Source organism: Cibotium barometz, chromosome 12 (assembly GCF_041138505.1).
Source record: "Cibotium barometz isolate CiBa-2024 chromosome 12, ASM4113850v1, whole genome shotgun sequence".
NCBI lineage: Eukaryota > Viridiplantae > Streptophyta > Polypodiopsida > Cyatheales > Cibotiaceae > Cibotium > Cibotium barometz.
The window spans coordinates 40386048-40413503 of NC_141057.1; the positions used below are offsets into that span (position 1 = coordinate 40386048).

The following is a 27456-nucleotide window of genomic DNA, read 5'->3' on the forward strand; positions in this document are numbered from 1 at the left end:
AAGAAGAGAAAAGTAAGACCTATCAGTTGCGGACAACTATTTAATAAGTTGGGGAATGTCACCAAAGCATCAAAATACAAGTTGTTGATGTAACACGTCCCAAAAAAAGAAAAAAAAAGGTGATGTGGCACTGATGATGTGGCGATGGTGACATGGCAGTGACACATGGTAAGATAACAACACAAGGCCACCTTACAAGCTTGGAATGATGCGACTAGCTTTTGAAAAGCAAAAGATTAAAAACTTTTTAAATATGAAAAAGAGACGAGCTTTTATTATTAAAAAGATGTTTTTTGGACTATAAGTGAGTTTTAAAGCGCTTTTCTCAACTACTTTTGGGCAAGCACTATAAATTCAGCTATTCTCTCATTGTTGAGACATGTAAAAACACAAGAGAGCTCTCTCATTCCAAGAACTTGTACTCAAGACTCCTCCAAGGGGTTTCATCTAATATAACTCGGAGGGGGGCTGGGGTCGGCTCAAGGCTATTCTGACCCCTAGTGTGGTGTCTTCTCTCTCTCCTCTCTCTCTCTTTTGTTTATTCTCAAGTTTTTATGCGTGAAGCTGTTGTTTTCTTGAAAATAAGGTAAGTGCCCGTGCCACAACCCTTAGGAAGGCCTGTGAGTAATCTTGATGTTCAACACATTGAGCCATTTTCACTTTGTTCGTGAGCTAGTCAATGAAGGCATCTTTTCTCTCGAGTATTGTCCCTCTCAAGACAACCTAGCTAACCTCTTCCTCAAGATTCTATTGATCGACTCCTAACCCGTATGGGAGTCGGTCCACCATGTTGGAGCTGAGAGGAGGTGTTGGACTGTGTTCATCTCCAGCATTTATCCCATTTATTGCACCATTTATGGACCATATTTATCTGATGTATTTTACTCAGTCGTGGGTATCTTTCCCCACATTTTTAGGCACTTTTCCCCAGTTGTAGGTATTTTTCACCAGCCGCGGGTTTCTTCTACTGGCTGACTTGGCTATTTGTGTTGTATATAAGAACAAGCTTTTTGCCATTTAATTCATTCATCATTTTGCTCGTGTTGGATCGTTGTTGGCTGCTCCAAGTCTCTCCTCTGCTTCCACTTGCTGCCTTCAACCATTCTCTCATGGTGTGGCCGCTTGCTGCCTTCAACGATTCTCTAAGGACCTAGTCATCTTAGCGCCTAGGTTACTAATCGTGGATCCTAGTAAACCTTCTGTTGTTGAAACGGATGCCAACGGATGCCAGTGATTATGAAATAGGTACTTCCTTGTTTCAAGTTGGGAGACCAATGCTTTTGAAAGCAAGAAGCTTACAGAGACACATATGAGGTATCCTACTCAAGAAAAGGAGCTTTTGGCTGCTATCCATGCGATGGAAATCTGGAGATCTTATTTGTATGGGTCTCGATTTGTAGTTTGGACAGTTGACCACTCGTCGAAGGATATTTGTGATCAACCCGACCTGAGAGGTCACGAGCATTACAAGTTATCTTCTTAAAATTGTGGTTCCTTTTTTTTTCCCGAGAAAAAGATCCTTCTATTGGTTAACAAAAACCAGCCTCAAAGGGCTAAATACAACCACAATGGGCTAGATACGCACTCTCCTCCATGTACGGGACGGGGATCAAAGAATCAAAGGTTGAGAAAGATGCAATTCTCCTCCAGTTGGCTGCTCTATGAGGAGAAGTCTATCTCATACAGGGGGAAGGGGAGGGGGAGGGAATAACCACATAAGTGGTCTATAGTGCCATGAGGAATCACCACCTCTATCCATAAGAAAAGGGCCACGTCGCCAGAGCCTCAAGAAGCCTTCCCACCGCTTCCGCATGCGGTCAGAGCCACCCTACAGCTTCCCCTGCGGACCGTGGAGGGTATGAATGATGTCGAGCCAAATGCTCCTGATGGACTCCGCAGGCGGAGTGTGGGTGCCTTCAATGGCTTCGCTGCATCGAGCTCTCCATATGTGCCTGGCTACAATGCTGCTACAAATCTCCCATCTCTGGCACGAACCCGGAGTCCAATAATCAGTAGAAAGGGCTAGGACTCGTACTGCCTAAATGCGAAGGTGAGAGACTTGAAGGGCTAGCCCCCCACCCGCAGGCAACGTGTGGGTGCCTTCGATGGCTTCACTGCATCGAACTCTCCACATGTGCCAGGTTGCAATGCTGCTACAATCTCCCACCTCCGGCACAAACCTGGAGTCCAATGATCAACAGAAGGGGCTGGGACTAGTACTACCGAAATGCAAAGGTGAGAGACCTGAGGGCTAGCCCCTCACCTCATAAGCCATGACAACCTCAGCTTTTGTGGCCTAAGCGACAGTGCCCCATGAAATGGTATGGGTCGAGGTCCTATCCATCGTGAAAATGCAAGAGAATCCGCTCCCAAACCTACTGAGCCTTCGGGCAATCCCAAAGACGTCACTGAGACTCCTTAGGGTGGCCGCACCTCAGACAAGCAGTTGGTCAACCGCCAATGGCCAACCACGTGCCAACCGCCAAACTCGTGTGTGCCAGTAGCCAAAGAAAGAGGGTGATCTTTTGAGGCCGAAAACTATCCTAGAGCCTCTTCCAAAAATCTGAGAGAAAATTACCCCGTGATTGCCAATGTACAGCTTCTGCCAAGGTGCCCTCAATCTCAAGCATCTGGATCCTGCGGCCTAGTCGTGTGGTGTATGCGCAGAACAAGGTACCCAAAGTCTCCTCCCTATCAGCACGATCACGCCAAGTTCACTCCCCCGGGTCCCACTGGAGGTGCGTGAGGGATAAGTTCTCCCAAATCCATAAACGCCAGTCTCTCTCCCTGGCCACCTTGGCCGGTGGGGGGTCAAGGTGCCACTGTGCATGAAATCACCCTCTGTAAGTGTCATGTGCACAGTGTGTATCTACCGACTTGCTCGTTCACTAGGCTTTTTTTTTTTTCTTTTTTTTTCTTTTTTTTTTTTCCGGAAAAAAGATCCTTCTATTAGTTAATGAGAAAACGCCATATGGCTACAAAGCTCACCTCGCAAGGAGGGATAAAACACAATGAACACCTGAGCTCCCCCCCGTGGCTGGCCGCTCTCTGGGGGGGGCTACCTAGTAATACATGAAGGAGGTGAGAAAAGCCAAACTGGCGGCCGATAGTGCCAAATGACATCCTCGTCCCTCGCGGTGAGGAAAGGGCCAGGCTGCCAAGTGCGGAGGAAAGCCTTGCGGCGCCCTCTCATGCGATCCGAGTCTCCCTGGAGTTTCCCCCAGTGTCCTCTCAAGGTGTGGATGATGTCCACCCAGAGGGCCTGTATGACCTCCGCCGGTGGAGTCGTCTGGTGGTCAATGGCCTCCCTGCATCGGGCTCTCCATATGTGCCAGGCCGTCATGCTGCCGATCAACTCCCATCTCTGCCCGACCCCCTCCTGAGAGGCTGCCGAGGAGAAGTCTGGCGTCGGAACCACCGCCATCGCCCTGTCAGAGACCTGGATGGTCACACTGCCAGGAGCGTCCTCATATCCAAGTGCAGGGCCGCTATCCGTGGCCCAAGCTACCGCACCCCATGTCACCAACATCTCCCCTGGAGAACCTGCAAAAACCATCCTGAGAGCGCGCTGCCAGACCTGCTGTGCCTGTGGGCAATCCCATAAGCAATGCCGCTGTGACTCCTGTGCATGATCGCACCGAGGGCAGGACGCTGGGTGTCTACCAAAAGCAAGCCAAGCCCCCACAGCCAATCCTCTATGCGCTGTGAGCCAGAGAAAAAGTGTCACCTTCCGGGGACGGAAGCTGGCCCAAAGGCGCTGCCAGAAGTCCCTAAGAAAGGCAGGGGAGAGCCCCTGTCGCCGCCAATGCTCGGCCGCTGCCGGGGTGCTCTCTATCCTGTGTCTCTGAATCCGCCGCCCCAGCCTCGCTGTGTACTGAAAAAAGGGAATGGCAGGGCTGGTAGGGGCCGAGTAGGGATCTCGCCAAAACCACTCCCCTGGGTCGCACTGAAGGCGAACAAGAGGCTTGCTGTCCCAAGCCCAGAGTCTCCAAGAACAATCCTCCCCTATCGAGGCCGGTGAGGGGTCTACATACCACTGTCTCTGATGAAAGCCGACCACCCGAACCCTCTGAAGGATACAACCCTGGAACCCATCCAAATCTAGTCGTGACCTCTGAAGCTGGCCACCCTCTCCCACCTCGAAAGTGAGTGGGGCGACTCTCTCCGCTGTGCCGCAAACCGCTAGGAGGATCTCATGCCGAGTAAAGACACCCATCCACTGTGGAGGTGAAGGGTCCTGTACTGGGGTCCTCCACTCCCGGGGGATGGCCGCCTCAATATCCTGTCTCATCAACTCTCTGCCCCTCATCCCACTGAGTCTCCTCTCCTGAGCCTCTGGAGGCAGCTGCTGAAAACATATCCAGTCGTCTAGGGACTGGGCTGGGCCGGAGCTCAACGGGCCCCACGACACGTGAGACCGCGAGCCAACCATATGGCCACTGGGGAGACGAATCAAGGGGTTCCAGATCAATGGCTGCCTCAGGCGCTCCTCATCGGTGCCCGGGGGAGTCTGGAAGAGTGCCGGCCTCAGATGCGCCCAGGCCCTCAGAAGGCTGGCTGCAAAACGCTCCTCGAAGCCAAGGCCCACTCCTCTGGAGCGCTGCTCCGTAAAGATCCACCTGATGCTGGGGTTCCAGGGGCCGCTAAGAGACGGAGTGCGGCTGAGCATCCTGGAAACAAGAAGCTCCTTCCACGGCTCAACACCTGGCAGGAGACCACGAACTACCAGCTTGCCAAGCAAAGCTCGGCTTTGGCAAATAGGATCTACAATGCCCAGGCCGCCTCTCTCCCTCGGCTGAGTGATCACAGCCCATGCCACCTTTGCCCTAGCGGGTCGCCCATCGCCTCCGGACCAAAGAAAGTTCCTGATGAGCCTCTGCACCTGGCCAATGCACGCCCGAGAGAAGGCCCAGCAGGAAGAGATGTACCACATGGTAGCGAGCAGAACCTGGTTGGCCACCACTACGCGGCCAGCCAGAGATAAACGAGCAGTACTCCAATACAGAAGCTTCTTCCGAATGCTCAGAAGAAGGGGGGCTATCTGCTGCTCCGGAGAAATATCAATGCCCACATAGCAGCCCAAATAACGCACTGTAGTGCCGGGGGGCAGCCACTGAAAACCATCAACTGGCCTCCAAGTTGGGGGGGGCATAGAACTGACCCACAGCCCACACGACTTGTGCCAGTTGATCAAAGCGCCCGAGGCTCTGCAAAACCTGTCCATGGCTGAGGCGAAGCGGCGGAGGTTCTCCTCACCTCCCTGAAGATAGACAGCAGTGTCATCCGCAAACTCCGAGTCTAGGAGCTCCTCCGAGGTGCGGATGGGAAGCTGGAGGCCCCTCAAACCTGTATCCTGTGCCGTCAAGAAGGTGCTCATGGCCTCCGCCACAAAAAGAAAAAGAAAGGGCGCCAAGGGGCACCCCTGCCGCACCGAGCGCGAAAGCTGGAACCTCTCTCCGCACACACCCTGTATCAGCACCTGGCTATGAGCCGAAGTGTAGAGTGCAGATACCCCACGGATCCACTGAGGGGGGAAGCCCATCCTCTCCATAGTGCCTTCCAAGAAGGCCCAGTCCACCCGATCATATGCCTTCTCGAAGTCGAGAAGGAGCACCGCCAAATCCTCCTGCCGAAATCTAGCCAAGGCCGTAGCCTCCCAGAAAGAGAAAATGTTATCCAGAATGCTCCGATCCTGGATGAAGCCTGTCTGCGTGGAGTGGATGATGTCCGGAAGGTGAGGCTGAAGCCGCCTGCTGATCGCCTTAGCTAGGACCTTGTAGGCCGTGCCTAGCAAGGTGATCGGTCTCCACTGTCTAATCTCCAGTCTGTCTCCGCCCTCTTTGGGGATCAAGTGAATCAACCCCTCTGCAATGCTATCCAGCATGACTCCCGTCTCCATAATCTCCTGGAATGCCAATCTGAAGCCCCTATGAAGGAGGCCCCAGTACCTCTGGAAGAAAGCCACTGAAAGACCGTCCTCTCCTGGGCATTTGCCCCGCGGTAATGCCTGAAGAGCCTCCTCCAGCTCCGTATCCGAGAAGGGGGAGAGAAGGGAGTGCTGTAGATGGGCCGGCACAACCGGTCTCGTGAAGCTCCAGACTGCCTCCCTAGCCTCTCTCACCCTGTCGTCTGCCGGCTCAGCAGAGAGAAGAACCCTGTAAAAATCTATGGCTATCGCCCGCACCCTGGGGGGATCCACCACAACCTGGCCATCAGCCTGACGAAGCCGCCTGAGACCCTCTCGTCTGAAGCGAGGCCCAGTCGCCTCAAAGAAATCCCGAGTCACTCTATCTCCAGCCTGAGTCCAAAAAGAAGACCGAGCATGGAATCGGAACTCCACCCGCCTCTCCTCGATGGATCTGATCTCAGTGCGAGCTGTCTCCATCTGCTCAGAGATCCAAGGACTCAGAGGATCTCTCTCCTGGAGTCTCTGGAGGGACGCTAAACTCCTCCGTAGGCTCCTCTCCTGCTCCCTGAAGGCCTCCAGACGGTCCAAGGCAGCCAGTCTGAGCATCCGACTAATCTCCTGCAAGCCACTGGCAAGATCACTGGCTGCCGAGCCTCTCCTGAACTGTAGCTCCTGCCAGACCTGCTCAACTCTGATACCACTATCAAATCCCCATAGATCTCCTCGTAGAACGCTCCTGGTACAAGACTCGAAACGTGCAAACAAACGAAACAAACGTGAAGGGGGTGCAGGCCTGACTCACCACCCAACCTTGACAGCCGTGGGCAAGCCCACAAGACTTGGCTATGCCCACCGAGCCACGAGCTGAGCTAACTAGATGGACGTACCGACCAATCTCTACCTCGTGACGTCCCATACCGCCACAAAGCTACCCTTGCGGGCCTCGAGACTGCTACCGGCCTCGGTTGCATGAAGCAGGTGCACGTCTGCACTAGATCCAGGCTCCTGACCATAGAGCTCTCACAAAGACACGCGAGACTCTATATGACTAATGACTAACCAAAATAGGAAGGAATCTATTAGAAGTACTCAAGACCGAGACAGATTTTATTCTAATAGACATCGTTCACCCAAAGAGTTCTCTGAAGGCACGATGGTGTATTTGCGAGTTCCGAAAGATTCCAAGACTTTACGGACAGGTCGATCTCCGAAATTATCCCCTAGATACTGTGGACCATTTCGTATTACACGACGGATTGGTTCAGTCGCATATGACTTAGATTTGCCTTCTCCTGTGAAAGTTCATCCTGTATTTCATGTCAGTAGACTTAAGGAAGTACTGGGTGGAACAGACCAATTACTCCTCAAGAAATCATAGATGTGGAGGACATGACATTTGTTCCATACAAATCTGAAAAGATTCTTGGATTTCGTGAAAGAAGATTGCGTAATATGCTTATCACGAAATACAAGATCAAGTGGAAGGATCATGTTGAGGAGGACGCTACATGGGAGACATTGACTACTCTTCAGAGAGATTACCCTAGCTTTTTAGGGAGCTCAGGAGTGAGCTCTTAGAGGAAGGGGAATATGTCATGTGCACAATGTGTATCTACCGTGTGCTACACGCACACAAGACTAGCTTCGAGATTGGGGAAGCTTGGAGCTAGGCAGGCTAATTGACGAGCTGAGTTAGGGATAGACTAACGGGCGGGCACCCAAGTATGGACGGGCGGGCGCCCAAGTGTGGACGCCCGATGACCGGCCAAGAGCCTATAAAAGGGTGGCCAAGGTTAGTCATTAGTCATATAGAGTCTCGCGTGTCTTTGTGAGAGCTCTATGGTCAAGAGCCTGGATCTAGTGCAGACGTGCACCTGCTTCATGCAGCCGAGGCCGACAGCAGTCTCGAGGCCCGCAAGGATAGCTTCGTGGCAGTATGGGACGTCACGAGGTAGAGGTTCGTCGGTACGTCCATCTAGATAGCTCAGCTCGTGGCTCGGTGGGGACAGCCAAGTCTTGTGGGCTTGCCCACGACTGTCAAGGTTGGGTGGTGAGTCAAGCCTGCAACCCCTTCACGTTTGTTTCGTTTGTTTGCACGTTTCGAGTCTTGTACCAGGAGCGTTCTACGAGGAGATCTATGGGGATTTGACAGTAAGGTGCATCCATTGAAGTCATCCAAGGGGGGCTCTGATCTCTCTAATATGCCATGGGGTCCAATCGAAAATGTGAGCAAAGCACAACTCTCATGTGCACCATGAACTACCAAGAAAATAGTAAAAACGCCCAGCCACTACAAGAGAGTCGAGTTTGGGATAGGGTTAGCCACTCCTAAGGAATGTCAGAGTCAATGTCGAGGCTGAGTCTGTCATCTCTCTAATATGCCATGGGGTCCAATCGAAAATGTGAGCAAAGCACAACTCTCATCCGCGCCATGAACTACCAAGAAAATATCATGCCTAGTAAAAACGCCCAACCACTACAAGAGAGTCAGGTTTGGGATAGGGTCAGCCACTCCTAAGAAATAGCAGAGTCAATGTCGAGGCTGAGTCTGTCTCTACTCCATATCCTAGCCATGCCTCTCCTGAGCCTAAGGGGAAAGTTGTCTGAATGCAATCCAATATCCAAGGGATCTGGCAAGTCTTATGCTCAACACTCCCAAGGATACATAGGCCGGGCCCTCAGCATGTTGCCACTAGGTAAACGGATCAGGGGATTCCATATCAAGGGCTGTCGAAGATGCTGCTCCGAGGCTACCGGAACTAACTGCTGGGAGGGCTGGCATGAGGTGATCCCAAGCTCGGAGTAGGCTGGTTCTCAAAAGCTGGGCTAAAGCCGCAGGCCCACATCTCTGTGAAGATCCATCTGGTGCTCAGAGAACGGGCTGAAATCCTGGCCAAGAGGAAGTCCTTCCAAGGCTCACCACCTGGGAGAAGTCCTAACAATCAATTTTCCCAGCAAGGCACGGCTCTGAATGGCAGGGTCGATGATGCCTAGGTCCCCTCTATGTAGCGGCTGAATGATCACTCTCCACGCCGCTTTGGCTAGGGCAGGCCTCCCATCACTGCTGGCCCATAAAAAGTTGCAGATCAACCGTTGTACCTGACCAATGTAGGCTCAAGGGAGAAGGCCTAGCAAGAGGTAATATATCACATGGTGGCAAGAAGGACCCAGTTTGCCACCACAACTCGGCCGGCTAAGGAAAGCCTCACTGAACTCAAGTACAAAAGCTGTGTGAAAATATACCCAAAAACAAGTATTTATTCAGCCCAAAAAGGGCCAACTTCTATGCTGACCGCTCAAAATCTCATACAAATATGAGGCTCTTCTCGTGTTCATCATCAATAACATCCACGTGGACTTTGGCGCCCTGCACCTCAGGCTGCGTTTCTCTTCTGCGTTTCATCACCTGCTCGACTATTCATGGACTGCGCCTCACTGTGTGCATCACCACCTCCTGATGGTCAGAATACGTTGCCTTACAACAGGTTCATCTGCTGCACCAACTGCTACTGAACTGGCCGCCTATATCAGTCTCACATCAGTGTTTTCGCAGCCCACTTCAGGTTCGCCTACAGCGCCTACTGGTGCTGGACTTCATCGCCTACAGATAACATGACCCAGATACAAAAGTTCCTGCTTCAAGAAGTACTATTTTGACTCCTTTGCATAAAGCTTCTCTCATCTAAGAATCTCTAAGGCAACTCTAAGATGTTGTATGTGTTCTTCCAATGATGTATCGTAAATCAATGTCATTCCAGAAGACAACAATCCACTTTCTCAGATATGGACGAAATAAATCATTCCATCATCTGCTGAACAGTAGCAAGAGCATTGGTCAACCCAAATGGTAGGACCAAAAACTCATAATGGTAATAGCGCATCCGAAATGCAGTCTTAGGCATGTTCTTAGGTTTGAACCTTACTTGATGATAGCATGACCGTAGATCGATCTTGGTTAAATACTAAGCACCGTAAAGATGATCTACCACCAATGTCACATGTGTTGCAAAAGCGTGATCGTCATTAACACTAATCCTATGTTTAGCAAACATACAAAAGACAAGATGTAACCCTAATCTCTTATATATTCCAAAATATGTAATATATACAATGGTTCTTGGATATAGACTTAGATCCATTTCGTGCTTGCTTGATACATACAAAAAACTCCAGATGTCCTCCACTTGCCAACGCACAGGAAATAGCTCCTACTGATCCACAAACATGCCCTTGCAGCCTTGCTTCTAATCTTGCAAACTTTGGCATATGGATGCATACTGAAGTGCCTAATGCCTCCCTTTACATGCTACAAGTGGGTTAGTCATGTTCCAGTGGGTTTCCCCTTTTCAAATCATAAAACAATGTCCAAAAACTCATATTTTGTGTCCAAACCATACCCCAAAGGCAAGTGGTAAATCATGTTCAAATCAGTTTCCCCTTCTCAACTCATAAAACAATGGCAGGCTGCCAAAACAGCCCCAAACAGGCCATATCCTGCCGCTTATCTTGCCAAGACACTGCCACGTGGTACTCGCAGATGTGATGCACATGACAGTAATGGCTTTTCTAGGCACTTTCTGGAGGAAACCTACAACAGTCGACACGTGCACCCATGGCGATGCCAGCACACCGGAGACCGCAAACAAACAGCATCCCCATGGGAGGGCAGGTAGACCATTAGACCCTACTCTGATACCAAGTAGAAAACCTACAGCACCAGGCACATGCACCCACGGCAATGCCAACACACAAGAGACCGCAAACCAACAGCACCCCCACGGGGGGTAGACCCATTAGGTGCCTATCTCCCACCCAACCACCCCTCCTCAACACAACGGGCCCGAGGAGATGACTATGACAAGGTGCCACTCTAGCCTACACATGGTTCTTCGCATCCCACCAACACACCTTTCAGCCATGCATCAACCCAAGATAAGTTGTGCGCGATATTCCACTCCAACAATTCCCCTGCTGCTCTTGACTTTGACTAAGTAGATATGGCAAGGCTGGTCAATGGATTAAGGTTAGTCTGTTGATTGTTGCCAATTGTGCCAACTCTGCCAGTTGTTTCCACACTTAGCGCACCTCATCTTTCAAATGTCCGGGCAACATTTGGTCCTCCTTAATAGTGCTTGTCCAGCCTCCAAACCTACCCAAAATCCTGTTGACCATGTCCATGGGCATTCACATAAGACTATCACATCTCCCAATGTAAGGGCAGATTCATCCATGATGAAGGCTACACTAAAGAACACACACACACACACACACACACACACACAGCCATTTAAAAAGCTTGCATTGTGAAATTGCCAGCTTAACAGCAGCCATGTTTCACCACAATGCAGTTGAGAGCATACACGTGTAGCCATCAAAATCATAAAAGGGGAGGTAAAAGGAACATCAGCGCACACTCTGGAACTTGACAGAATAAAATGCATCGCCATCACAAAGAGGATGACACATCTAGAAAACCAAGCACTGAGAAACTCAGTAGCCCTTCTTCCACAATGCTTGCACATAGTATATAAAATATGCAATTTCCAAGAAGAGCAAAACTTGGTAATGTTAAAACAAATTAGTACATCCAATTATGTACAAGCTCTAGAAAGACTGAGATATCATTCCAACTTTTCAATGCAACATGTGTGAAGACACACCTTTCCAATGCCAACTATACAGAATAATGAATTCATTATGTCCAGAACAAATGCAATCAAAAGCGCACAGAATCTCTAACCAAGACCTTTTCAATGCACAGTATGTGTGAAATGGCCCTCTATAGGATTCTTTCCATTGCTATTATGAAATCAAAACAAAGTCTAGTGTATCAGATGTAAACAACGTGGTTAGAGTAAAAAGTCAGCAAACCTTTGGAGACAAAGCTAACTCTGCTTGAGCCTTCTTTTCATAGCCTGGAGGGGGGTATGGATAGCAGCGAGACATGGCACCGAATATGTCTGCAGATGGATATGGAGTCTTCCAACAAGCACCACAAACAATGCCTACAAGAGCAATAACCAGTGCTCTGCTCTGTCCCCACTCTTCAACCATGTCAATGCATACAAACAAAGGCTTGAAAATGTGAAACTAGGGCAAGTTATCAGAACTTCTTAGCTTGTCATCTACCATTGCCATAAATAAAGCTGCTTCATAGTGGCGAAAAAATCAACCCTGCACAGAAATTCAGCGGAATCTAAGGGCTGTCATTGTTGCAAGTAAACCTATGGCCGGACTATCTTTGTTGCAGAAAAAAGCCTTCACCAGTATGTCTTACTGCATGTGAATCTGTTGCGAGTGAACCAATGCCAAGACTGCCTTTGATGCAGAGAAGAAGGCTGTCCCAGTACTGCATATAAACCCTATGCCAAGACCGTCTTTGTGCATAGGGACTTATCTCTTTTTTGCATAATATTGTCCTCTTTGCCAGATAAACCCTAATACAGAACAATCTGTGTTACAAGAATGATGAAATGTACAATCCAGACAATCGGAACTGTACTTTATCTTCAAATCCCGCACAGGAGAGCTGTTCACGCATTCTTGGCAATCAGTATAAGAAATAACTTGAGTTTTCCCTCTGATTAGTCCAGCTCAGAGAACTGTGCAAGCTTATTACATGGATGCTTTTGAGCAGTATTTGTTTTCTGTGAGCTGTTATTGTCCGTGTGTTTCTCTTTTCTAGGGTTAAGACTTAGGAAAATGTTGCAAAACTGATAGCCTCGTTTGAGAATCACGCCCCAGATGACTTATCAATGGCTCTCTGCTGTCGGCGATGAAGTCTACGCAAGGAAACCTAGCACCCAAACGTGTGATAGTGGCTATGGAATCCCCAGATGCAGAACCCTAGCATTCAAATGATCCGTACAGAGTTGCACCTGTCTATTATTTTTGGAGGCTTGTTTTTGAGAAGTTGGAAACAACTTTGAATTTGAGTTCCTTAGATCATCCTCAATTTGAGATCGCCACGGACATGGAGGAGAAACCCTAGACTGCAAGATGTTACGACAAGTATTTCTGGTGTGATTAGCTTGTTACTGCTGGCGACAACTGGGGGAACCCTAGAACAGAGATGATCCAGCAGAGCTATACCATAATACCGCTTTAGAATTGCAACCCTGGACTGCAAAATGATGCTACCAGTCATTGGCTTCTGTGCTGCTAGTCCACAGAGGGAACCTAGCACTCATATGGTCCACACAGAGCTTGACCTGTGTCGGAGATTGGCCATGGACATGAAACCCTAGACTACAAAAAAGGCTAAATATTAGCAGATGATTTGTCGACTGATTGGGAGCAATGCCTGCTTCTGCATCACATGCGATGTTGGATGATGAGGCAAATGTAGAGGAAAGGGTGCGGACGCCATAGCTGGGCCATAGCCGGACCAACTCGAGCTGTGAAGCAGAAAAGGGCAAACCCTTCTCCTCCCCGCCCTCTCTCCCATCCACTCTCAATAAACCCCTTTTATAGGACCTCTTTTTCCTTCTTTATAATATATATAAATATTGTTCCAAAAAGAGAGAGAGAGAGAGAGAGAGAGAGAAATGAAATGGGTTCTTTAGCCAAAGCACATGGGATAGGATGGGATAGGCGGTTAGGATTTACATTTACCAAAAAAGCATTGTATAAAAACAAGTCTTAATCAACCTAGTGCTACAAATCATCCATGTACAATGTGGAACCGCATGGGATCTCTCAATAGATATATATATAGAGAAAGAGAGAGAGAGGAGGGAGGGAGATTTTCATACACAACCTTTGATGGAGAGAGAGAGAGAGAGAGAGAGAGAGAGAAAGAGAGGCACGAAGGGGAAGGACACAGAAAACCTTCGAAGACACACAGCTTTTCACTAATGACGAACTCAAATAAGCACAAGAAGCACGATGCCTAAATGTTGTCTGCTGGCACCCTAGTGGCTAGCCAACCATGATTGAAATTTCTTCCTTGGTACCTTTTTTTCGATAAAATAATTATTCACCATGTTCATACATGAGCTAATGAACAATAATATTAAAGGACAAGCATTGTCTGGATTATGTGAGCCTTGTGAAAAAGCAAAAGTCATCAAGAAAACCTTTCAACATGGTAACTCCTCACAATGAATGAAACTTCTTTCTTTTTTATTCTTAACAACACAAATAATCATCTCCAAATGTATGTTCATATCTAAGATAATTAATACTAGCAATCTTGCCACATGGCACTCGCATTTGCATGATATGTTATCAAATCATGAGCTTATATCATATGAGAGAGAGGAAGGATTGTGTGTGTGTGTGTACGCACGCGCGTGTGCATGCGTGGAGATGGAGGTTTGGGGGGGGGGGGGGGGTTGGCCCTCACCCACAATCTTTCACTAACAACAATCTAGAATAAGCACATGAACAATAACAATGCCCGAGTGTTGTTAACTAAGCCACACTCAAGATGACTCTTGTCAACAACCATAAACAAGATAAGGAACATAGTTATTCACTTCTAAATATAAATGTTCAAGGTTGAGCCACATGGCACTTGCATGTACATGATGATATACTAATGGATCATCGACTCTTATCAACTGCCTAACTCACCAAGGTTATAAATTTTAAAAATAAGCTAAGCCCTTTTTTCTAAAAGAGTCATCTAGAGTAAGCACATCAAGCACAATGCCTAAATGTTGTCAATTAACAAGCCACAGTCAAGATGACTCTTTTCAGCCATAAATGAGGTTGTTTCCTTTTTTTTACATAAAAAAATATTCACTTCTAAATAAGATTGAGTAGCATGGCACTTTCATTTACATGTACATAATATGCCAACGGATCATTGGCTCTCATCAAAGACCCTAACTAATGCCCAACTGGCCAAGGTTAGGCACTTAGGCATCGTTTCAGGATTTTAAAAATAAGGCCGTTTTGAATCTTCTAAATTTATTGTTTCTTTAATTTTTGCATTCATATAAAAACATTTTTAAGCAAATTTTTATAAATAAAATTAGAGGCACATGATCGTAAGGTTGATAAATACAATTGTTTTATCTCCTTTTTTATGATAGGTACCAAAGGGAATTATACTCAACTGTGTTTCAAAATCTTGTTGTGAAGGATTATAGTCTGATTGTTAGTCGAACCCATGAAGGGAAGTATGACTTATGGTATAGTCTGATTGTTAGTCGAACCCATGAAGGGAAGTATGACTTATGGTATAGATCCATCATGTACTAATTACTTACTAGTTAATGTAAGTGGACAAAGTGGGGAACCATAGAGCTACATATTGCCCACTATCAAAACAATTGTGAGGCTCCAAATCATCGAACTTAAAAATATTTGTTGAAAACAAGTATACTTGTAACATTTCAATTATGTAGATACATGCTATTTTTACAAGCTCGTAAACCAGACTCCCTTGAGCTCACTCTCTCTTGCTCTCATTTTTCATATTCAAAGAATTTACAATGATAAAAATATTTGTATCATTAATCTATTCTTTTTGGGTTCTTCGTAACTCACAATGATGATGATCTTTTTCTTACATGAAGTTTTCTTAGGGTTTTTCAATCCATATAATCCGTGTCTTGAATAGCATGTCATGCCTTTAGAACTTTATATATCAGCATGTGCAAGCTTGGATTTGTGCCTTAATATCTTCCCTCGAGATACGCAATCTGTCAAGATCTTTGCAAAATGGCATTTGACAAATCAAAGCTATAGGCGTCATATAAGTTGATAGACCCTTCACGCCCGCTTGCCTTGAATGTTGATAGACCCTTCACGCCCGCCTGCCTTGAATGTTGCCAAATTTTTCAACACTTTCTCAAGTGTACTTAGAAATCTTAAAAATTAAAATCTTGAACACAATCAACAAACTTTTATCTAAGGCTACTTCTACACGAGCAACATTTCGTTTTATCATTCAACTTAACCAACTAAAGCTACTTCTACACAACCAACATCTAGCAAAGGAATGTTGCGAATTGTAACCTTTTTTAACTCCTACCACGCTCGAATATGTTGAAATTCACCTAAAGAATCCTCTTATGTCGTAGCCATCTTCCACTTGCCCAAGTGTTCTTCCCTAAAGCTTGCAAACACATACTTGTTTGTGTGCTTATTAATAAGAGTCATTTTCCAATTAAGCAAGCACATTCTCTCTTAAATACTTTTCATCTCTTTGCCCTGTACACTAATGTAATTGTTCTCTTATTTTCCCCTTCCTGGTTAGCCCCCAAAACCGTACAAATTTGCATGATCATGTCTATGCTCCTCCATTTATATGTTGAGGCTCTACCAAAAAATCACTTGTGATTCCATATCTTCCTCCTCAACCTCACAAGTGGCAATGGTAAAAATCTCATAAATTATGCAATATCTCTTTGTGTTAAACATATAAAAAGCCCTACTTTTAACGTATTATACATTACAAAAGAATAGATTTATTCAAAATTGAATTACTCTTAGCATATCATATACATGGACAACCATTATTGCCAATCCAAGAATATGTGAACATGATCAAATCACAACCATGGTCTTCTCAAGTTTTTATCTTAATCGGCCTGCATTTTATTCACTATATCACACCAAAGATTGGGCATGCATATGACATGTAAATTGACATATTGAAAATGTAACACCTTCACAACCTTGCCATTAATGGGCTATCCCTTTAGCAAGTAGCACTTTTATTACTTTGACATTGTCGATGTTGCTAATTTAGTTTACTAGAACACCTCAGAAAAGGCAATTCTCATTTATACACTTAAGATTCCTTGAATATTTTTTTTTTCCCCAATGATCTTTCGAATTTCTCCTTTGTCTATGCATGTGGCTTTGTCCAACAATATTTGTCATGTTTCTATTACGATGCCTTGCATTTCATAACCACCAATACTCTCAAATATATAACTTTCATTGTACTATTTGAGAAAGCACTCAGCACTTTCAAAGAAATCACTATAGACACATAATTGTCATTGTACTATTTGAGAAGGCTCTCAACTCTTTTGAAGAAATCACTATAGACATATAATTGTCATTGTACTATTTGAGAAGGCTCTCAACTCTCAAATATATAACTTTCATTGTACTATTTGAGAAAGCACTCAGCACTTTCAAAGAAATCACTATAGACATATGATTGTCATTGTACTATTTGAGAAGGCTCTCAACTCTTTTGAAGAAATCACTTTACACAAGCAACTCTTCCTTGTACTATTTGTGACTCAACTCTTTCAAAGGAATCACTTATACAATCAAAGTCTATGGTATATTTGTGGTTGTTTTTAAACAGTGAATCAATTGAATGCATAACTTTGAATGTCTATCATCGTGTTCTTCATAATCTCTTATATCAGGTTTTGAAGGCTACTACTTGTAAGCTATGTCACCGTGTTCTTGATAGTCTCTTATATTAGGTTTTGAAGGCTACTACTTGTAATCTCTTCTTGTTTATTATCCTCGTCATGCTTAAGTATCTTGTAGGTTCTTACCAACTAAGCAAACACCTTAGTCATTGATAACATGTTGAAATAATGTTCAAATATATTTTGGTTTACTTATGGTGTGGTTTTATAGGGAGTTGAATTTGGAGTAAATGGAACCTTAGTTGCTAGATAGTTTGAGGATAGTGACTCTTCTAGTAGGAATACTTCTTCATCTCTCCCAATCAATGGCAAAGGATAAGCAATGTACCCTTCTTCTCTGATCAAAGCAATCAAATTCCTCTTCCTTTATCTAGATTTAAAGATAATTAAGGCCTTAAATCTATCTTAGACGAAGCTTTATCTCCATTTATTTGCCCCAACGAGTTACCTATATGAGGTAAGTGATTCTTCTTGTGGAGCAAGGTAGAAGCACCACACTAGGGCTAATAAGACCCTTCTTAAGCAAAGCGTCGAGTTAAAGTTTCAATTCAAAATACTCTTTGGTATTGTAAGGAGCTTTCAGGTGAGACACAACCCTAAGTATGTTTCTAGTTTGTTGAATTGAAATCCATAAAAGCATGTAAATGTTCATGAACCTGTAAGGTCTGGAGTAAAAGTCCTACTAAAAAATTTTGGGTAAAAGCAAGGGATTACTTATGACCTTTGGAAAAAGAAAAGAAGGGGTTACTTTTGACCTTTAGACAAACATGATAGCTAAAAAGCTATTTTTTAAAAGGGTTTTCCTTCCTCAAAACGACGCTTCCTTTTGCTCCAATGGAACGCTATCTGCTTGCATTCGGTTGATCACCTCAGCAAATGGGCTCTCTTTTTCCTGAAAAAACTTGGCTGTTATTTGTAAACAATTAGGCGCTAAAATCATCTCTTTAACCAGCGTTGTTTTCGCCGTTTTGTGTTACCCGTAGAAGCTTTTAAAAAAAAACATAAGAAAAGCTTTGTTAAAGCTTATATGGGTACCAAATCTTCTATTGCATTAATTAATTACTTTAGATGAGAATCTGGGTACCAAATCTGTCTCTAGCTTCCACGGAGCATTCACAGTGGCCTCTGTCTCTAGCGCACAGCGTATTTGCTTAGAGCAGGGAGGAAAGCAACGGTGGTAAGGTTTGAACCTTAGTATATTCATTAATTAGTGCCCCCTTTGTGTGCACTAATTAATGAATATATCTTTGAAAAAAAATCAAAACAAGAGGTAATGCATTATTCAAAAAAGGCTATCGTATCATATACATCAAGCTTTTTAGAGAAGCTTAACTCAGTTTCTAGATAGTATTTTTTAGGCTAGTTAAAGCCATAATGGCTTGTGCGAGCTCTTCTTCCTCGACCGACAGTTGATTGCCTACTTCATTCCATTCTTGTTCTTGGTTAGCCTTGTTTGCTTTGATGCCATTGATTTTCTCTTCATATTCCTCCCGAGCTTCATTTACTGCAAGGAGCTCTTCGAGTTCATTCCATGATTTCTGGGCTCGGCAAACAGTTACAACTGCTTTTAAAATCATCTTTATTTGCACATACAAAGCACTCTTCATGCCATGGCAATTGAGTGATACTCTGCATTTTGAAACACTGCATAGCTTCTCATATTCCACACACACCAACTCTTATTACACTCCATATCCTTGATGAACATCCAGTAACATCACCAAGAAGAATTTGCTTCCATGTTAACTGAGTGATATTGACCAGGGAGAGGCATTGGTGAATCAGATCCAAAAGACTTTTATTAAATTTGCTAGAGATAAACAAATGAGGGATGCTCTCTTCTTCTTGTCTACACCGGGGGCATAATCCGTCGCCAATTCCTAGTTTTTAGAGCATGTCCAAATACCTTTATGCATGATGAGCCAAAGTAAGATTGATTTTTTTAGGGGAATAGTTTTTGACCAGATTTTGGAAAAGCGGAATTCCCACTGTTTCCTATCCCAGAGGATGTTCCATTTAGAGTTTAATCTCACATGCATGAGCATTCCATGAAAGGGCAGGGGGGATGGGCAACAGCGAGTTGGAATGTCCCCAATTAAATGCATCTAGGGTGAGGGGGTTTCTGCAGTGTATGAGCCTTGCCTTGTTAGGATCCCATTGGTTTATCCTCGATTGAATGAACAAGAGATCCCCTTTGTTAATTTTATATAGCATCCTTAGTTTTTCTGCTGCATACCACGTTTGGGTTGTGAAATCCCAAATATCCTCCCAACATTGAACTCCCTTTTTTGAGAGTTTGTGGGCTTTCTTCAAACTGTCAGTGTCCACACTATTCTGTAGGCAGATGGAGAACCAATAGAATCCTTACAAAAGAAGCCAGCTGCTTTCTTGGTGTTCTTCGAAAGGCAGAGAAGACCTTTTACTATGTTCCATGAGGACCAAAAGCTCCTCTCACCAACTCCGATCTAGAGGGTTTGATCATAATGCTACTAAAGAATAGAGGCACAAATGGAATGTTTCTCCATTGCGGTCTCTCCTTCATCCTGTGAGCACTCAAATTCATGTGAATAAGTATTGACCAGTCTGGATTTGACTGGGCCACGCTTCTTATAATCCATTTAGCTGCCAATTGAGTGGCAAGGTCTTCTATATTTGGGAGCCCGAGTCCTCCTTTCTGTTTAGGTTGTGTACAGTAATTCCAGGCCACCTTAGGGATTTTATACATGTCCACATCTCCTAACCACAGGAAGTTCTTGCATAATGACTGTAGCTCTTTGATATTGCTCTTAGATGGCGTCCAACATGATAGGAAGTAGATGGTTATAGGTATAAAGAGGTGCTTGAGAACCAGGCATCTTCCTGCTAAGTTCTGTTTGGTATCCCTTCCATCTGTTAAACTTTGCTTTAACTTTTTCCATAACCCACTGCACCGCTACTTTAATGAGACTTCAAAGCCCATTGGAATGCCTAGCAGTTGGAAGATACGTCCCTCTTTTAAGTTTTGACAACCCTGTTGGACAATCCAATCTGGCGGGTCATTGATCATCATTTTGATTCCTGTTTTTTGATGATTAATTTGGGACCTAGAGGCCGTGTAGAAAATCTGAAGGCATTTCCAAAAAGTTCTGATAGATTTGTCATCATTATGAATCAATCCATTGGTGTCATCTGCAAAAAGATGTAGGCACATTTGATCCTTGTTTGTGAGGCAGTTCAATACCTTTCATATCCCCTTTTTGCATTGCAGCTTGTACAAGCCAGCCTAGAGCATCTGTAGCGCAAAAAGGAGAGGGGCTAGAGGCACCCGTGTCTTATTAATTTATTAAGCTCAAAAGGTGCATATAATTTGCCATTAATCACTACTCTTGCTCTAGCATTCCTAAATAAGGTTGCAACCTTTTGGATGAATCGAGGACCTAACCCCATATCCTTTAAGGATTGGAGGATGAAGTGCCATTTAAGTCTATCATAGGCTTTATCAAAATCAATTTTGAAGAAAATGAAGTCTTGGTTCGTCTCCTGGGCATGTTCCACACCTTCCCATAAAGCAATAATGGCATCTAGAATAAAGCGGTCCTTTATAGATCCTTTCTGTTCCTCTCTGACCCACATTTTCAGCTTATCTCACTAAGCCTTCTTGCCAGAACTTTAGCAAAGATCTTATATGCAGTAGGTAGCCACCACGGAAATTGGTCTTCCTGAACTGAAGGCATTTGGAATAGTTTTGGGTCTATATGGAACCATCTAGATTTTATCCTTACACACGATGATTTACACACGATGATTTGATAGTTGCAACAATGGGATAGTGATTTGAAAGAACAATGTTCTTCATGACTTTTATGGTTGAGCTCATATATTTCTGACTAAGGGCATCTAACAAATAGCATCTATCTAGCCGAGCCTTCCTTGTCAGTAAATCTGATCTACCATTGCTCGCAGTGAAGTCATTTGAGGATGCCAAATCATGAAGGGAATGAAACAATTTGCATTCTTCGTAGCTTTTCTTTTCCTGGCCTCTGATACTGTGCCCCATTTGTTTTTATCTGTCTATTTGAGCTTCCACCATGTTAAAATCTCAAAGCAGGATAATTGGTGGCTGTATTACCATCAAGGATGTCCACAGCTCAAGTCTGGACCCTGTAGCGCGCCGGAGGCATACACTGACATAATAGTAAACATATCTTCCCCTGTATCAATTCGTACAACAATCCACCTGTGTTTAGGGTCAATGTTAACCTCTTTAATGCATACAGGTAGAGATTCAACTGTGCCCATGCTGTCCCTCCGCTGCCTTGCTTATGATCTATCACATACCAACGGTGGTTCTTGGACACTGTCAGAAGATTCCTCTACAATATGTCTCCCACTACCTTGATTTCTTGAAGGCATATAATGGCAGGTTTAAAGGACAAAGATATTAAGTTGTCTAGCATCATGTTCTGGGGGTTTTGGAAGGAGGTTTCCCAAAGGGCTTGGGGGTCTTCTCATTGGGGGCTGGGGAATGCACCCCTCCCACTTGAGATTGCCTTCTTTTGGAGGTTCCTATGTCACTAAGGCTACCATTCCTTATCCCTTGTTTAATTACAGCTAAAGAGGGATTTTTTGTTCCTTCCCCAGGGAGGGACTCTTCATCTGCTTGTGAGGGGAGGAGTTGCTCTGCATGGAACTCCTCCTAAAAGTCCATATCATTCACTTCCTTAGCAAATGTACCTTGTCTATTTGCTGCCTGAGAACTCGGAACAAATTCCTCCACCTCACTTGATGACTCCTCCTCAGGTTGGGAAGGATCACCAAGGTCCATGAGAAGGGGGGGAAATCTATTATTATGTTTTAACTTTGGAATTACCCTTGGGATGCCAGCTCCTTGGCGAAGGGTTTGTTCCTCCTTCCTACATTCTGAAATCCTTGATCATCCGGCTCTGGGGTCATTTGCTCTTATGGCTTAGAAGGAGGAGGGGGAAATTTAATAGGACAATTCCTAATATAATGATCCTTAGCTCCATAATGGAAGCAGGTATTAGGGATATTCTTATATATTATCGGCTGGTCTATTGAGTACCCACTACCTGCAAAAATGGATAAGCTCATTGGAAGTTCTTGAGTAATATCTATCTCAATCAAAGCCTGGGGATGCCATCTTAGGTTGAGGTCATCAATAGGTCTTATCCCTAGTAGCCTTCCCAATGGGTTAACAATAAGCTTTAGCAATGGATAAAGATGTAGCGGGCAGCAGATTCGGGAGCTCTACCTAGATAGGAACTATTGAGGGTTTGGGACCCAAGGGAGAGAAGTTTGGAGACCATTTAAAAATAGACAATGGAGAATTTTTGATCATCCATTGTCTTGCACCAAGTACGTTGAGAGCCATTTGTTCATTTTTAAAGAGAAAACAATAAAAATTATTGGGAAGAAATTGAGTTTTCTAGACTTCCCAACTCTCTATTGTCCAGTTATTCCTAATCCATGTACAAAGAAATTCTACTAGTGGAGATAGGCGCCAAAACACAGACCCACAACTGTCCATGCTGCCTGGTAAGAAGAACTCCATTCATTAACCAGATTTTTAGGTGATGAAACAGGGATAGTCTTACCAGTTCCAGATTTCTTATCTTGGACTCTATCATGTTCAGGTCGCCTCTTGTTTTTCTTTTGTGTATTGAGCTAATTGATAGGCATTTTTAATCATGTGTACTTTTTTTATGAGATGCTATTCCATACAAGATACATAAATCTTAACATTTTTCCTACTTTTAATTTTCTTATTATTTCAAACTTCAAAAATGGGTGAACTTCCACAATGTTCTACTGTTTAAGACCCACTTGATTCTCTTTGTGCATTCTTATACAAGGAACGAGAGTCTCTAGAGGATTTTGAGAAAACCTTGTAATGTTTGTATAGGGAAAGCAAAAATAGATCAAAGAAGGATAAAAATGTTAAGAAAATCAACAAGTAAAGTATGATCGAGTGTGCATGTCACGTAGCTTGTAATAGCATGCATGAGTCACCCATAGCAGCGGCGGCGGAGCTCGACTGGACATGGAGTCCACACAGTGTAGCGAGTGTGTCTGGGGTTCATGGGTGAGGCGCCCGGGTCGAAGGACCATGGGCAGCTGGGCTAGTGTGGGTAGGCAGGCCACTATATAAGCTGACAATGTGGACACTTATCCACATTCCTCTTGTCAAATTTATGGGGAGTATGCACAACGGAAGTAATAGTTGATGGTAAGATAGAGCACCATATATGAGAGAGAGAGAAAGAACACAAGATGTATAGAAAGCTTCTATATTACCTTCTATTTTAGCCACTCCAAAGTTGGCTTACCCTTCTCCTTCATGTGTTGTTCCAAAAAGTAGGGTCTTCTGCCCTTTATATAGGCTCCACCAAGGGCTATGGTTGGGCCAACCCTAGATCCCTTTTCCACCCACATGTCCACTTTATTTGATTGTGTTCACACCTCCATTACCTCTTCCTCTCATCCTTGACCTTGTATATCATATATTTCAACACCCCCTCTCAATGCCACCATGGGACAATGCCAAACATAGAGCAAGGTGAGCATTGGCCATACAAGAATAAAATGACCCCCTCTTAACCATAGGATAGATGACAAGGTAGGTAGCCTTTATAAATTAGGCTTTTACAAAAGTGATAGAGTTATAGAGTAATGTGGTTCACTCCCAATTCTAGTAAGCATGCTTCATTCCTCAACTAGAAGAGTTGCTCGGCATGGGAGGAACTTACAAAATTCCCCTCAATCTTCTTAGTGACATCTTTAATACCATCTCTTCCATAGTGGCTTTGTGCACCACCCTTGTTGCTCCTTCACTTTGATGAAACCATCTTCTTGCAAAAGACAATCTTCAAGTGGGATTTGGATATACCATTCTTCATTACATTGGCTTCATTGGTTGCATCTTTGTGCTTCTCCAATCCTTTCTCAGGGTATAGATACTTCAAGCGTACATGTCTTCTTCTAATCATGCTAGATTCCTTAGTCCAGCTACCACATAGACCAACACATGGCTGCCACTCATGTTTTAATAGCTTATGCATGTGCTTCTCATCAATATGCTTCTTGCTTCCACCTTTCCACTTCATCATGATGCAAAAATACATACACCAATATGAACATTGATTTAGGAGAGGTCACCACTTGTTTATCAACACAAGGGTAGTGTCTAACTCCATTAGATGATTTCCATGCACATGAGTTCATAAAAAAAAGGGTCGGATTTCATGCTTGATGTGTTGATTTGCTTGGTTTTGAAAATTATGCATACCTTGCACTTCCCAAGTGAGAACCAAGTGAGAACAGTAAACATAATACATAATTTCTTTCTCCGCTTGCCTCGAGCTTGAAAGAAATGAGGGAAAAACTTTTGTAAGACCTTTGAAAGAAAGGTTTGAAATAGAACTTTGAAAAATTTATAAGAACCTTAGAAAAGAGATGGTTTTTTTTTCCTTTAAAAACAAAACCTCGATGAAAAAAAATAAAGGTTTTTAAACCTTTAGAAATGCGTTTTTTTTCTCCACTGAAACAACGATGTGCCTTTGTTACGGCTGCTTGTTGCTAAAGCTTTGCATAAGCAATAGCAAACACCACACTCAAGATGGCAGCTCGCTTATTGTGCTCTCAAGGCGCCAGCCACTGAACGGTCGGCGGCGACGGAGATGGCAACAATGTGGATGGATGGCAACGACGACGGAAAACATAGATGGACATGCTGCGTTTTTAGATGATGTGTTTGATGCGCCTTGCTCATGTTGCCCCCTTTGATTAAGAGAACATACCCAGCACACCTTCCACTCCTTCAAATGATAACAAAGTAGCCCCCATGCACGGAAGAAGATTAATGACAGAAAAAAATCGATGGAATTTCTTGACGGAAAAAACCAAAAATTCACCAATTTTGCTTGCTTTCTTTTCCATTCTTCTTTTCCCGCTTTCTTGATTTTCTGAAAATCTTGAATTTGATGATGGAATCTAAGTATGGAATGACTTTCATGAATTAAAAAAGTAAATTCTTAGCTTGCTTGGGCTATTTAATGTTGCAAAGTTCATGTCTTGAATTTGATGATGGAATCTAAGTATGGAATGACTTTCATGAATTAAAAAAGTAAATTCTTAGTTTGCTTGGGCTATTTAATGTTGCAAAGTTCATGTCCTTGTAGACCCTACGAGTTGCAAGGCATTGGGAAATGAGTGGATCATTACTCGTATGTGATAGGGTTACTACCTAGTTAAAGTGAGAAGTACTTCACTTCAGACGAGCATGGTTATTTATTGTTATTGGATTCAACATAGTTTTATAAACCATGATTATGTTTGTTAGAAAGAATTCTAAGTCGGAGACCTTAGCAGATTGAACATGGTGGTTCAAAAGTAAACTCAAGGTTTGAAGCTAATCCATAGAGATTAGAGGCAAGCTACACTAGATTTGATGTTAATCTGGAGTGATTATATAAATATTCATCTTGAAGCTAGTATGGAATGCCTAGCAATTATCTTGATTGTTTTGTTATACTTTGGCATGGTATTGTTGTATGTGCGTGCACTTTCCAACAATCATCGTCTTCCTCGTTAGAAAGGTGTGCTAATTTGGAGTGATTAGTCTAGGTTTCTATGAGAAGAATTGTGGGCCTGATCTAGAGTGATTAGACAAATCCCTTGGGTTATGTACTGAGACAGAGCACTCAAGGGTGGACCCTTCATGCCTACTTGACCTTGTGTTAAATAGGGGTGATAAATTCATCAGAAGAAATTGATCGATTCATTTAACTGATATAGGTGTTGACTTTCATTGAGCTCAAATTTTATGGAAAGTTACAAACCTTAGGTGCTTGTTATTCTAGATAAAGCCCTAACCTTGTCAATTTGGTGCTAAACCAAATTGGTAAGAGTGTTTAGTGTGTAGTTGAGTATGCGTGAAAGTGTTTTCACGCATGCTTAGGCATGGTAGATGGCCATGAGGTGGTACCACAAAGTTTTGAGCAACTTCTTTAGGGACTTTGCTATTTATATTCACACTGAAAGTTGAAGTCTAAGGCTAATATCACGGCCTAGTATGACTCATGGTTTGATGCTAACTGTAGAGTTTAGAGATTGACATAGTTGTTGAGTCAATGTCTTTGAATCAACAATAATTGGGTGCTAGAATGCCCCATTTTTTGTGCCAAAGTGCCAAAGGTTTGAATCAATCTAGATGAGCACTTCACAACAATAAGTGACTCGAGCATCTTGTTAAAGACGACTCTGTGGATATTTTAACTCGGTAAGGGTGTATCTATGAGTACGGAGTTGCTTAGCCAAATTGAGAAAGAATTTGGTATTTAAGATAGCAGATACACTCCATAGCAAAATGGAGTTGTTGAGCAGAAAAATAGGCACATTGCTGAGATTGCACGAGCATTGATGGGAGAGAAGAATATGCCGCATAGCTATTGGACTGAGGCTGTTTCTACAGTAGTTTACATCATGAACATGACTCCAACTGTAGCCCTGTGCAGAGGTTTACCTATGATGGTTATGTGACACATCACTATGCATACACGGTAACAGTTGTGCAAGTTGTAGAGCCCACATGCATTGATGATGAGGCTGTTGTTTGGAAATGTGTGTTGGGAGAAAGTTATGGATGAGGAGATGGATGCACTATATGGAAATGAGACTTGGGATTTAGTGAAATTGCCTGAAGGCAAGAAAGCCATTGGATGCAAGTGGGTATACAAAGTAAAACATAACAGTTATGGAAGCATAAGCAGGCACAAGGCTAGATTGGTAGCCAAAGGATATGCACAGACATATGGCATTGATTATGAGGAAACTTTCAGCCCAGTTGCCAAGATGGCAACAGTGAGAGTTGTGATAGCAGTGGTTGTGTCAAAGCAATGGTCTTTACATCAGAATGCATTCTTGCATGGGGATTTGCAGGAAGAGGTGTATATGTTGCAGCCACCTGGTTATGAGGATGTGAGTCACCCCGAGCATGTTTGCAGGTTGAAGAAAGCCTTCTATGGCTTAAAACAAGCACCAAGAGCATGGTCTGACAAGATTTCTGAATACCTTGTCACTATTGGCTTTCATGTAGCCAATGCAGATTTCTCGCTGTATGTGAGACATAGTGATAGAGGGGTTGTGCTTTTGTCATCTATGTAGATGACCTGATCATTACGGGGGACCATGATGCAAAGA

The 27456-nt window shown here is 44.0% G+C and overlaps 1 protein-coding gene across 1 annotated transcript in view; it reads right to left on the reverse strand.

Moving 5' to 3' along the window:
- The window catches only part of LOC147633400 (uncharacterized), a 30784-nt gene extending 17416 nt beyond the window's left edge, over nucleotides 1–13368 (reverse strand). Inside the window, exons 1-2 of the mRNA XM_086806466.1 lie at nucleotides 12186–13368; nucleotides 11780–12082 (exon numbers count right to left, since the gene is read on the reverse strand). Coding sequence (XP_086662592.1) covers nucleotides 11780–11962 — 183 coding nt within the window. The 5' untranslated portion in view covers nucleotides 11963–12082; nucleotides 12186–13368. The remainder of the gene's footprint in view (nucleotides 1–11779; nucleotides 12083–12185) is intronic.
- Nucleotides 13369–27456: the final 14088 nt, after the last annotated feature.